Source organism: Prionailurus viverrinus, chromosome D1 (genome assembly GCF_022837055.1).
Source record: "Prionailurus viverrinus isolate Anna chromosome D1, UM_Priviv_1.0, whole genome shotgun sequence".
Classification (NCBI taxonomy): domain Eukaryota; kingdom Metazoa; phylum Chordata; class Mammalia; order Carnivora; family Felidae; genus Prionailurus; species Prionailurus viverrinus.
Window position 1 is genome coordinate 55122015 of NC_062570.1, and position 13713 is coordinate 55135727.

The 13713-nt window shown below is 36.6% G+C and overlaps 1 protein-coding gene across 5 annotated transcripts in view; it reads left to right on the plus strand.

Annotated features, from left to right (window-relative positions):
- GDPD4 (glycerophosphodiester phosphodiesterase domain containing 4) overlaps nucleotides 1–13713 on the plus strand; it is a 184080-nt gene that overhangs the window by 22829 nt on the left and 147538 nt on the right. For 4 of the 5 annotated variants that reach the window (XM_047878460.1, XM_047878458.1, XM_047878461.1 and 1 more), the window contains exon 3: nucleotides 624–727. In XM_047878460.1, coding sequence (XP_047734416.1) covers nucleotides 624–727 — 104 coding nt within the window. Of the gene's footprint in view, nucleotides 1–623; nucleotides 728–13713 lie in introns of those variants that run through there. The other variant, XM_047878462.1, reaches the window with a different exon arrangement.

A 13713-nucleotide genomic window follows, 5' to 3' on the forward strand; every position in this document is an offset into this window, starting at 1 on the left:
GACCTTAAGTCAATTACTTTACCTCTCTGAGTTTTAGCTCTTCTGCAAAGTGAGATTAACAATACCCAACTTATATGGCTGTTATTGAAATTTTAAGCAAATGAAAGTAGTTTGTGAAATTTCTAGCATTGTACTGGCACAAAGAAGCGACTCAAAAAAAGCCTTGTTTCCTAACCTGTCCTCTATCCCCCTAGTTTGGGTAGATAAGTGACTAAATGAACCAATGAATGATGAGTGAATGAATTACTCAATGAATGAGTTACCAAACAAACTTGGTAGATGAAGAGGTGGATAAATGCAAGATGGTTGTTAAGAAACAGTGACATTTAAGGAACTATGCTAGATATTGGCAGGGTAGAGGTGTGTAACAGAAGTTCCTTTCCCTCAAAGAAGAAACTGTCTCACCAAATACAAACATATAAGCATGTAATTGCAGTTAACTAATAAATGTTAGAAATAGGCTTATATAAAATTCCACAGGGGTAAAGAGAATACAGTGGTCACTCCAGCCTCCAGAGGGTAATGCGCTACAACTATACAGACCTTTGACAAGTATATACAGATATTGGTGAGGTGACATGGATAAATGGATCTAATTTATACTTCTTTCTTTATCTTCCCAGAAAGAGAAGATATTTTTCCCATTTCTGATTATTTCATTTCTCTTGTCTGTGGTTTTGCTGTTCGTGTGGATAGAGACGTCAAATGAATACTTTGGCTTTGACTGGTGAGTTTCATGTTTTGTATTTTCATTTGGGTAGAGGCTCTTTTGTTTGCTGGCCACCAGAATTGAATCTCAGGCTGAAAAGATCTGGTGGCATAAGAGAGAGGGTGGACAAAATTGGGCTTTGCACAGCAGGTGGATAAGATGCCTAATGTTGGGATGGAGGAAGAATGCTCAACACTCTCACTTACTATGTTTACCTTCCACCTGGGCTCACTCTCATATTTAGACCAAATCTGGCTCAGTGGGAAGCTTTCTCTGTTTTTCCAGTATCCCCAGTATTTATTCAGATGATTCCCTGACACCTTGTTCCTCAGTCTTTTGTCTGGGTTGTTGATGCCTACACTAGTTGGTCTTCATGATCTCTGTTCACCAACCCTCATGTCTCTGCCTTACCTTTGGCCTCTGCCTCTTCCTTCTGCCCTTAGGGAGCTTCCTAGAACTCTGAACACAGTAGCAGGTCCTTCTTGGTACCCTTTCATGGCCAAACTCTTCATCCTGGACTCCTCCCAGCTCTTCCAGTTTCTCTGGCTTGATGGTTGCAAATCTTACCCATTATTTGGTATTTCGGGGAGAAAGGGGTATATGTTTGGATATGAGGCTTTTTAAAAAAATGGAATACTGTTTAGTTTTACCTTTGTAGAAGTAAAATATGGTTTGTTTCAAACGCAGAAAATTAGAAAATATAAAAATTGGTTTAGTCTTATTCTTGAGTGACAGTCACTTCTTGGTATATTTTCCAGCCTTTTTTTCTACGCTTATTTTTATATTATTGTGCTCATACCATACGTATATATAATTTTGTTTTGCCTTTTCACTTACAATTATATTTTGACTAATTATTAAAAACTGAAAATTAAAAAATTTTTTTTAATGTTAATTTATTTTTGAGACAGAGAGAGAAACAGAGTATGAGTGGGGGAGGGGCAGAGAGAGAGGGAGACACAGAATCTGAAACAGGCTCCAGGCTCTGAGCTGTCAGCACAGAGCCCGACACGGGGCTTGAATTCACTGACCGTGAGATCATGACCTGAGCCGAAGTCGGAAGCTCAACCGACTGAGCCACCCACGTGCCCCAAGAACAGAATATCATTTAAGATGATTTTAAAATATTTCATGACATGAAGATGCTATAATATACTTAACCACTTTTTATTGTTGTGCATTAGGAGTGTTTCCAATTTTCTTGTTTTTTTATAAAATAAGAGTGCAGAGAAAGCTTTTTATTCTGACTTAGATCTTAGAATAGAGTTCTAAGCAAGCAGCATCACTAAGTCAAGAAGAATAGACACTTGTAAAATTCATTATGCCTATTGCTGAAGTACTTTCTCAAAAGGTGGTAGTGATTGTTATTCATAACAGAAGTATATGAGAGTTTCTATTTTAACCTGCCATTGACAGCACTAGCTATTCTTATTTTGAATAATTTTTATTAATTTTCTATATAGAATTTGTTTTGTTTTAATTTAATCATTGATTAAGTGTTAAAACTAGTTTAATTTATAGTCTTTTTAGTTTTCTTCCCTTGCCTATTATTTTGTGGGATCTTTAGTGAGTTTTTTTTATCAGTTTACATGCTGTCTTTATTTATGGATCAGTTCTAAGTTATTAAAAAGCACTTGGAATACAAAAATGTTTCATTTCTTGTACTTAGAAAATTTTCCCCAGTTAAAAAAATTTTTTAATGAGATATAATTGACATATAACATTTTATTAGTTTCAGATGTACAATATTATGATTTGATATTTGTATATATGCAAAATGACCACCATATTAAATTTAGTTAACATACATTGTTTAACCCATCATTAAAAATTCTAGTTTAAATTTAAACTAGCTTAAATTAAAAAATTTTTTTTGTAATGGAAACATTTAAGATATAGTCTCTTAATAACTTTCAAATATATAGTATCATTAATTACAGTCCCTATGCTGTACATTACATCAAGATTTTATATATATATAACTGGAAGTTTGCACCTTTTTGTCCACCTTCACCCTCACCCCCTGTCTCTGGAAATCACCAATCTGTTTTCTGTATCTGTACATTTAGTTTAGGATTTTTTGTTGTTGTTGTTAAGATTTCATATAAATGAAAACATATGGTATTTGTCTTTCTCTGTCTGACTTATTCACTTAGCATAATGCCCTCAAGGACCATCCAGGTTGTCACAATGACAAGATTTCCTCTTTTTTTATGGCTAAATAATATCTATCTGTCTGTCTGACTGTCCACACACACACACACACACACACACACACACACACACACACACCACATATTCTTTCTCCATTCATCCACCAGTAGACACTTAGATTGTTTCCATGTCTTGGCTATTGTAAATAACACTGCAATGAATATGGGGGTTATATATCTTTTCAAGTTAGTGTTTTCATTTCTTTTGGATAAATACCCAGGAGTGGAATCACTGGATCATATGGTAGCTCTATTCTTAATTTTAAAAAAATTTTAATGTTTTTTTAAATTTATTTTTGAGAGAGAGAGAGAGAGAGAGAGAGAGAGAGAGAGACAGAGCGCAAGTCGGAGAAGGGAAGAGAGAGAGGGAGACAGAATCTGAAGCAGGCTCCAGGCTCTCAGCTGTTAGCACAGAGCCCAGTGTGGGGCTTGAACTTGAGAACTGTGAGATCATGACCGGAGCCAAAGTCAGACACTTAACTGACTGAGCCACCTAGGTGGCTCTCTATTCTTAATTTTTTGAGGAACCTTCATACTGTTTTCCACAGTTAACTGTACCAATTTATATCCCCACCAATAGTACACAAGGTTCTCTTTTCTCTACATCCTCACCAACACTTTTTTTTGAGGTATAATTGATGCTCAACATTATATTAGTTTTAGATGTACAGTTATTTCATAGTTGTATATCTTGCAAAATGATCACCACATAAGTCTAGTTAACATCTGTCATAGTTGCAAATATTTTTTTCTTATGATGAGAACTTTTAAGATTTACTCTCTTAGCAATTGTCAAATATACAATACAGTATTATTAACTATAGTTACCATGCTGTATATCCCCATGACTCATTTATTTTATAACTGGAATTTGTACCTCTTGACTCCCTTCACCCATTTTGCCTACCTACCATGCTCTGCCTCTGGCAGCCACCAATCTGTTCTCTGTATCTATGAGGCTGTTTTTTGTTTTTTGTTTTGTTTTGTTTTGTTTTGTTTTAAGATTACACATATAAATGAGACCATATAGTATTCATCTTTCTGTGACTTACTTCACTTAGCATAAATACCCTCAAGGTCTATCCATGTTGTTGCAAGTAGCAAGATTTTATTCTTTTTTAATGGGTGAATAATACTCCATTGTGTGTGTGTATATATATATATATATATATATATATATATATATATATATACCACATTTTTCTTTATTAATACATTGATGGACACTTAGGTTGTTTTCATATTTGGCTATTATGAATAATGCTGCATTGCATGTGGGGGTGCATATATCTTCTTGACTTAGTGTTTTTATTTTCTTTGGATAAATACCCCAAAGTGGAATTGGTAGGTCATATGGTTGGTTTCATTTAAAATTTTTTGAGGAACCTCCATACTGTTTTCTATAGTGGCTGCACCAGTTTACATTCATACCAACAGTGCACAAAGGTTCTCCTTTCTCCACATCCTCACTAACATTTGTTATTTCTTGGCTTCTTGGTAATAGCCATTCTAACAGTTGTCAAGTGATAGCTCATTGTGGTTTTGATTTGCATTTCCCTGATGATTAGTGGTGTAGTTTTCGCCTGAATGTCTTCTTTGGAAAAATGTCTGTTCAGATCCTCTGCCCATTTTTAAACTGGGTTGTTTATTTGCTATTGAGTTGTAGGAGTTCTTTTTTTTTTTTTAATATATGAAATTTATTGTCAAATTGGTTTCCATACAACACCCAGCGCTCATCCCAAAAGGTGCCCTCCTCAATACCCATCACCCACCCTCTCCTCCCTCCCACCCCCCCATCAACCCTCAGTTTGTTCTCAGTTTTTAACAGTCTCTTATGCTTTGGCTCTCTCCCACTCTAACCTCTTTTTTTTTTTTTCCTTCCCTTCCCCCATGGGTTCCTGTGAAGTTTCTCAGGATCCACATAAGAGTGAAACCATATGGTATCTGTCTTTCTCTGTATGGCTTATTTCACTTAGCATCACACTCTCCAGTTCCATCCACGTTGCTACAAAAGGCCATATTTCATTTTTTCTCATTGCCACGTAATATTCCATTGTGTATATAAACCACAATTTCTTTATCCATTCATCAGTTGATGGACATTTAGGCTCTTTCCATAATTTGGCTATTGGTGGGAATGCAAATTGGTGCAGCCGCTCTGGAAAGCAGTGTGGAGGTTCCTCAGAAAATTAAAAATAGACCTACCCTGTGACCCAGCAATAGCACTGTAGGAGTTCTTTAAATATTTTGGGTATTAACTGCTTAATCAGATGTATGATTTGCAAATATTTTCTTTCTTGTGGTAGGTTGCCTTTTCATTTTGTTGATGGTTTCCTTTGCTGTGCAGAAGCTTTTTAGTTTGATGTAGTCCCACTTGTTTATTTTTAAAATCTTTTAGGCCCGTTTTCACTATGACTTATTTTTAAAGTTCTTGTGCTTTTAGTTTATCTTTCTGTCTTCTGCCTTCCTCTTTTTTTAAAAAATATAATTTAGGGGCGCCTGGGTGGCTCAGTCAGTTGAGCGTCCGACTTCGGCTCAGGTCAGGATCTCGCGGTCCGTGGGTTCGAGCCCCGCGTCAGGCTCTGGGCTGATGGCTCGGAGCCTGGAGCCTGCTTCCGATTCTGTGTCTCCCTCTCTCTCTGCCCCTCCCCCGTTCATGCTCTGTCTCTCTCTGTCTCAAAAATAAATAAATGTTAAAAAAAAAATTTTTTTTTAAAAATATAATTTAACACCCAGTGCTCATCCCAACAAGTGTCCTCCTCAGTGCCCATCCCCCACTTTTCCTTCTCCCCCACCCTCCATCAACCCTCAGTTTGTTTTCATTATCCAACAGTCTCTTATGGTTTGCCTCCCTCCCTCTCTGTTTGTAACTATTTTTCCCCTTACCCTCCCCCATGGTCTTCTGTTAAGTTTCTCAAGATCCACATATGAGTGAAAACATATGATGTCTGTCTTTCTCTGACTGACTTATTTCGCTTAGCATAATACTCACCAGTTCCATCCATGTTGCTGCAAATGGCCAGATTTCATTCTTTCTCATTGCCAAGTAGTATTCCATTGTATATATAAACCACATCTTCTTTATCCATTCATCAGTTGTGGACATTTAGGCTGTTTCCATAATTTGGCTGTTGTTGAAAGTGCTGCCATAAACATTGGGGTACATGTGCCTATGTATCAACACTCATGCCTTCCTCTTCCCTACCTGCTCTTTCTCTCATGAGTACCAGTGTGATATCATACTTTAGTTTGATTTTTTGGACTTTATTTGGAAAATTATTAGAAAATGATTATAGATTCACAGGAAGTTGAACAGAAACTACAAGGAGGTCCCATGCAACATTTACCTAGCTTCACCCAGTATTAACATCTTGTAAAACTATTATATAATATTAAAACCAGAAAATTGACAATCAGATGGAGCTTATTCAGATTTCATTTGGATTGACCTTTAAAATAACCAATTACATTTGATAAGCATCAGTTATTATCACAATAAAGGTTGAAATTTACCTCATGCATGTATTTTAGCATGGGTCTGTGTATGAATTTGTGTGTATTCATTCTTTGTGCATGTGCACATATGTGCTTCTATGTGTGCGCGTGTGCACGCGTGTGTGTGTGCGTGTGTGTGTGTGTGTGTGAGAGAGAGAGAGAGAGAGAGCAAGCAAACTATGGCTGTACCCATTTCATGAGACTGTTTTGAGGGGCAAATGGGAGAATCTCATGTAAATACTGTTCATAAACTGTAAAATAATAAAGAAAAAGTATTGTAGTAGACTTCTAATCTTTCTCTTAGGGAAAAAGTTTCATTAGTAGTGTACACAGAGAATAGGTGGAGCCTACTTACCTATAAAAGGAGAGGTATGTGTGGGGGGTTAGTATCTAGTAGTCTCAGCAGAATCCCATTTAAAGATGTAGACTCACAGAGTCAGAAGGGACCTTGGGGCCAACTGTTCCAGTTCTCTACACGGTAAACATATTTTTAAATAATCTTTCCAGGTGGTCTTCTAATTTCTGATTGAAACTTCAAGTGGTGGGCACGTACAGTTTTATGTTTCAGTCTTTCCCTATTTATAGAGCTCTAAGTTTTTAAGAGCTCTTTATTATAATAAGCTGAAACCTGCCTTCCCTGTGACTTTTACTCACTGGTCTTGGTTCTGCCATCTAGCACCTCATACAGTGAAGGACAACTGAAGACAGCCATCATTCCCCTAAATATTCTCTTCTCTATCCTAAACAACTCAAGCATTTCTTTAACATATTCATCGTATATGAGATGTTCATCTCTGGATGAGCTTATTCTTCACAAGAATGGAACCAGGATTGGAGCACAGTGGGATGTGAACTGGACCAATCCTCTTCCATGCCTATATACAATTTTGCATTAATAGCCCCTACATTCATATTAACATATTTCCCTCCATCTTGTCCCATATTCCTCTTTTGTTCTCTCCACTGGGTTTTTTTGTTTGTTTGTTTGTTTTATCGATGTATAGTTGACACACATTAGTTTCAAGTGTACAATATAGTGACTTGACAATTCTGTATGATGTGCTCACTGCAAGTATAGCTACCATCTGTCACCATACGATGCTATTACAATACCATTGACTGTATTCCCTTTACTATAACTTCTATGCACCTTAAAAGGTACCTGCTGATCTCTATGTCCTCTTTGGAAAAATGTCTGTTTAGATCCTCTGCCCATTTATAATTGGATTATTTATTTGCTTTTGAATTGTATGAGTTCTTTGTGTGTACTGGATATTAACTCCTTAATCAGGTATATGTTTTGCAAATATTTTCTCCCTTTCAATAGGTTGCCTTTTTATTTTGATGAAAGTAAAATATGGAGAATGGCTTCCTTTGCTGGGCAGAAGCTTTTTCGTTTGATGTAGTCCCGCTTGCTTGTTTTGTTGCCTTTGTTTTTGGTGTCAAATCCAAAAAATCATCACCGAGATGGATGTCAAGGAGCTTACTGCTTATGTTTTATTCTAGGAGTTTTATGATTTCAAGTTTTATATTAAAATCTTTAATAATCCATTTGAGTTGATCTTTGTGTATGGTATAGCAGAGTGGTCCAGTTTTATTCTTTGCTATGTGGCTGTCCAGTTTTCCCAACACTGCTCATTGAAGAGACTGTTCTTTTCCCATTGTACATTCTTGGTTTTTCGCTTCTTTGCCATAAATTAATTGACCTTATTACATGGTTTTATTTCTGGGCTCTTTATTCTGTTCCACTGATCTATGTGTCTATTTTTTAATGCCAAAACCATACTGTTTTGATTACTGTGGCTTTGTAATACAGTTTGAAATCAAGGAGTGTCATGCCTCCAGCTTTGTTCTTTCTCCAGATTGCTCTGGCTATTGAAGGTCTTTTGTGGTTCCTTAAAAATTTTAGGATTGTTTTCTATGAAAAATGCCTTTGAAATTTTTATAGGGATTGAACAATCTGTAGATGACTTTGGGTAATATGGAAATTTTAATAACATTCTTCCAATCATGAACATGAGATATCTTTCCATTTATTTGTGTCTTCACTTTGTTTCCTCAGTGTCTTATCTTTTTCAGTACATACACCTTTACCTCCTTGGTTAAATTTATTCCTAAGTATTTTATTGTTGATACTAATGTAAATAGGATTTTTTCCTTATTTCTTTTTCAGATAACTCATTATTAGTGTACAGTAATGCCATTAATTTTTGTGTGGTGATTTTGTATTTGTTAATTTGTTAATTATATTTAACTGTTTTTTGGTGGAGTCTAGGATTTTCTGTATATAAAATTATGTAATCTGCAAGTAGACACAGTCGTACTTCTTCCTTTCTGATTCTGATGCCTTTTATTTCTTTTCTTGCCTGATGGCTCTGGCTAGGACTTCCAGTACTATGTTGAATAGGAGTAGTGAGAGTGTGCACTCTTGTCGTGTTCCTGATCTTCGAGGAAAAGCTTTCGACCTTTCACAGTTGAGTGAGATACTCACTATGGGCTTGTCATATGTGTCCTTTATTATATGGAAGTATATTCTTCCTATATTTTATTTGTTGAGAGTTTTTTTCCTTTTCAACTTTTAAATTCCAGTTAGCATACAGTGTAAATTTAGTTTCAGGTGTAGAATTTAGTGATTTAATACTTCCATACAATGGTGCTCATCACAAGTACCCTCCTTAATCCCTACCACCTATTTAATCCATTCCACTCCCCTTCCTCCCTGGTAACCATCGGTTTATTTTCTATAGTTAAGAGTTTGTTTCTCCGTTTTCCCACTGAGAATTTTTATCATGAGAATTTTTATCATGAGTAGGTGTTGAATTTTGTTAAGTGCTCTTTTTTTCATCTATGGAGATGATCATATGATTTTTGTCTTTCATCCTATTAATGTAATGTATCACATTTATTGATTTGTATATGTTGAACCATCCTTGCATCACTGGGATGAATCTCACTTGATTATGGTATATGATCTTTTTAATGTGCTATTGAATTTGGCTTGCTAATATTTTGTTTAAAATTTTTTTTAATTTTAATGTTTATTTTAGAGAGAAAGAGAGAGTGCAAGTGAGGAAGGGGCAGAGAGAGAGGGAGACACAGAATCTGAAGCAGGTTCCAGGTTCCGAGCTGTTCGACATGGGGCTCAAACCCACAAACTGTGAGATCACGACCTGAGCTCATGTCGAAGGCTCAACCGACTGAGCCACCCAGGCGACCCATGGCTTGCTAATATTTTGTTATGAATTTTTGCTTCTATATTCATCAGGGATATCAGCCTGTAGTTTTCTTTTCTTGTAGTGCCCTTATCTGGCTTTGATATCAGGGTAATTCTGGCTTTGTAAAATGAGTTTGGGAGTGTTTTCCCTCTTCAGTTTTGGGAAGAGTTTGAGAAGGATCAGTATTAATTCTTTAAATATTTGGTAAAATTCACTAGGGAAGCAGTCTTGGTCCCAAGATTTTCTTTGTTGGAAAGTTTTTTATTACTAATTCAGTCTCCTCATTCAATATTGATCTGTTCAGATTTTCTATTTCTTCATGATTCATTTTGGTAGATTGTATGTTTCTGGGAATTTATCCATTTCTTCTAGGCTGTCTAGTTTGTTGACATATAGTTGTTCGTAGTAGTCTCTTACAATCATTTTCAATTCTGTGGTATTGATTGGAATGTCTCCCTTTTCATTATAATTTTATTTATTTGGGTCCTCGCTTTCTTCCTTGGTTAGTCTCGCTAAAGGTTTGTTGATTTTACCTTTTCAAAGATTCAACTTTTAGCTTTGTTCATCTTTTCTGTTGTTTGCCTGCTCTCAGTTTTATTCATTTACCAAATAAATTGGCCCTTGAATGAAGAGAAGGCCTTGCAGAAGGACCTTGCTACATGACCAAAAGTATTTCTTCCTTCTGTCAGTCTTCTTCCTAGTTTTTCCCCCAAAGAATCTCTGGCCATTTACCAAGGTGGTTGTGCATTGGGGTTGTACTTTCGGGGAATTAATGGACACTGACACTGAACTGACATGAATTTCTGGAGCTGTAAAAACACCACTGTGATTCACTAGTCAGAATAAGGCTTTCTTTTTTGGATGATAGGTAACAGATGGCAATTGGCTCAGGTCCATTTATTTATTTATTTACATCCAAGTTTGTTAGCATATAGTGCTATAATGATTTCAGGAGTAGATTCCAATGATTCATCCCTAGGTATAACACCCAGTGCTTATCCCAACAAGTGTCCTTCCTAGTGCCCCTTGCCCATTTAGCCCACCCCCCACCCACAACCCCTCCAGCAACCCTCAGTTTGTTCTCTGTATTTAATTCTCTTATATTTTGTCTCCCTCCTTGTTTTTATATTAGTTTTGCATCCCTTCCCTTATGTTCATCTGTTTTGTATCTTAAATTCCACATATGAGTGAAGTCATATGATATTTGTCTTTCTCTGACTAATTTCACTTGGCATAATGCCCTCTAGTTCCATCCATGTAGTTGCAAATGGCAAGATCTCATTCCTTTTGATTCCCAAGTAATACTCCATGGTGTGTGTGTGTGTGTGTGTGTGTGTGTGTGTGTGTATGTGTGTGTGTGTGTATATGCATATATATGTATATATATGTGTGTGTGTATATATATATATTTTATATATATATATATATATATATATATATATATATATATATATATATATGCATATGCCACATCTTCTTTATCCATTCATCCATTGATGGACATTTGGGCTCTTTCCATACTTTAGCTATTATCCATAGCACTGCTATAAACATTGGGGTGCATGTGCCCCTTTGAAACAGCACACCTATATCCCTTGAATAATTACCTAGTAGTGCAATTGCTGGGTTGTAGGGTAGTTCTGTTTTTAATTTTTTGAGGAACCTCCATACTGTTTTCCAGACTGGCTGTACCAGTTTGCATTTCCACCAGCAGTGCAAAAGAGATCCTCTTTATCCGAATCCTCACCAACATCTGTTGTTGCCTGAGTTGTTAATGTTAGCCATTCTGACTGGTGTGAGGTGGTATCTCCTTGTGGTTTTGATTTGTATTTCCCTGATGATGAGTGATGTTGAGCATTTTTTCATGTGTCTGTTAACCATCTGGATGTCTTCTTTGGAGACGTGTCTATGCATGTCTTTTGCCCATTTCTTCACTGGATTATTTGTATTTTGGGTGTTGAGTTTGATACGTTCTTTATAGATTTTGGATACTAACCCTTTATCTGATGTGTCATTTGCAAATATCTTCTCCTGTTCTGTTGGTTGCCTTTTAGTTTTGCTGATTATTTCCCTTGCTGTGCAGAATCTTTTTATTTTGATGAGTTCCCAACAGTTCGTTTTTGCTTTTGTTTCCCTTGCCTCCAGAGACATGTTGAGTAAGAAGTTGCTGAGGCCAAGGTCAAAGAGGTTTTTCCTGCTTTCTCCTCGAAGATTTTGATGGCTTCCTGTCTTACATTTAGGTCTTTCATCCATTTTGAATTTATTTTTGTGTGTGGTATAAGAAAGTGGTCCAGGTTCATTCTTCTGCATGTCGCTGTCCAGTTTTTCCAGCACCACTTGCTGAAGAGACTTTTATTCCATTGGATATTCTTTCCTGCTTTGTCAAAGATTAGTTAGTCATACGCTTGTGGGTCCACTTTTGGGTTCTCTATTCTGTTCCATTGATCTGAGTGTCTGTTTTTGTGTCAGTACCATACTGTCTTGATGATTACAACTTTGTAATACAGCTTGAAGCCCAGGATTATGATGCCTCCGGCTTTGGTTGGTTTTCTTTTTCAGGATTGCTTTGGCTATTCGGGGTCTTTTGGTATGGTCTTTTGGTGTATGGTTCCATACACGTTTTAGGATTGTTTGTTCTAGCTCTTTGAAGAATGCTGGTGTTCTTTTGATAGGGATTGCATTGAATATGTAGATTGCTTTGTGTAGTATCGACATTTTAACAATATTTGTTCTTCCTATCCAGGAGCATGGAATCTTTTTCCATTTTTTTGTGTCTTCTTCAATTTCTTTCATAAGCTTTCTATAGTTTTCAGTGTATAGATTTTTCACCTCTGTGGTTTATTCCTAGGTATCTTACGGTTTTTGTTGCAATTGTAAATGGGATAGATTCATTGATTTCGCTTTCTGTTGCTTCATTGTTGGTATATAGGAATGCAACTGATTTCTGTGCATTGATTTTATTTTTTGAATATACTTTATTGTCAAATTGGCTTACATATAACACCCAGTGCTCATCCCAAGTGCCCTCATCAATGCCCATCACCCATTTTCCCCTCTCCTCCACTCCCCATCAACCCTCAGTTTGTTCTTTGTATTTAAGTTGCTTATGGTTTGCCTCCTTCCCTCTCTGTTTGTAACTATTTTTCCCCTTACCCTCCCCCATGGTCTTCTGTTAAGTTCCTCAAGATCCACATATGAGTGAAAACATATGATATCTGTCCTTCTCTGACTGACTTATTTCACTTAGCATAATACCCTCCAGTTCCATCCACATTGCTGCAAATGGCCAGATTTCATTCTTTCTCAATGCCAAGTAGTATTCCATTGTGTATATAAACCACATTTTCTTTATCCGTTCATCAGTTGATGCACATTTAGGCTGTTTCCATAATTTGGCTATTGTTGAAAGCACTGCTATAAACTTGGGGTATATGTGCCGCTATGCATCAGCACTCCTGTATCCCTTGGGTAAATTCCTAGTAGTTTTATTGCTGGGTCACAGGGTAGTTCTATTTTTAATTTTTTGAGGAACCTCCACACTTTTCGAGAGAGGCTACTGTGCATTGATTTTAAATCCTATAACTTTGCTGAATTCATGGATCAGTTGTAGCAATTTTTTGGTAGAATCTTTTGGGTTTTCCGTATAGAGTATCATGTTGTCTGTGAAGAGTGAAACTTCGACTTCCTCCTTGCTGATTTGAATGCCTTTTATTTCTTTGTGTTGTCTGATTTCTGAGGCTAAACTTCCAATACTATGTTGAAGAACAGTGGCGAGAGTGGACATCCCTGTCATGTTCCTTATCTTAGGGGTAAAGCTCTTCAGTTTTTCCCCATTGAGGATGATATTAGTGGTGGATCTTTCATATATGGCTTTTATGGTCTTCAGGTATGATCCTGCTATCCCTACATTCTTAAAGGCTTTTATCAAGAAAGGATGCTATATTTTGTCAGAGGCTTTCTCTGCATCTGTGGAGAGGATCATTTGGTTCTTGTTCTTTCTTTTATTGATGTGATGAATCACGTTAATTATTTTGCGGATATTGAACCAGCCCTGCATCCCAGGTATAAATCCCACTTGATA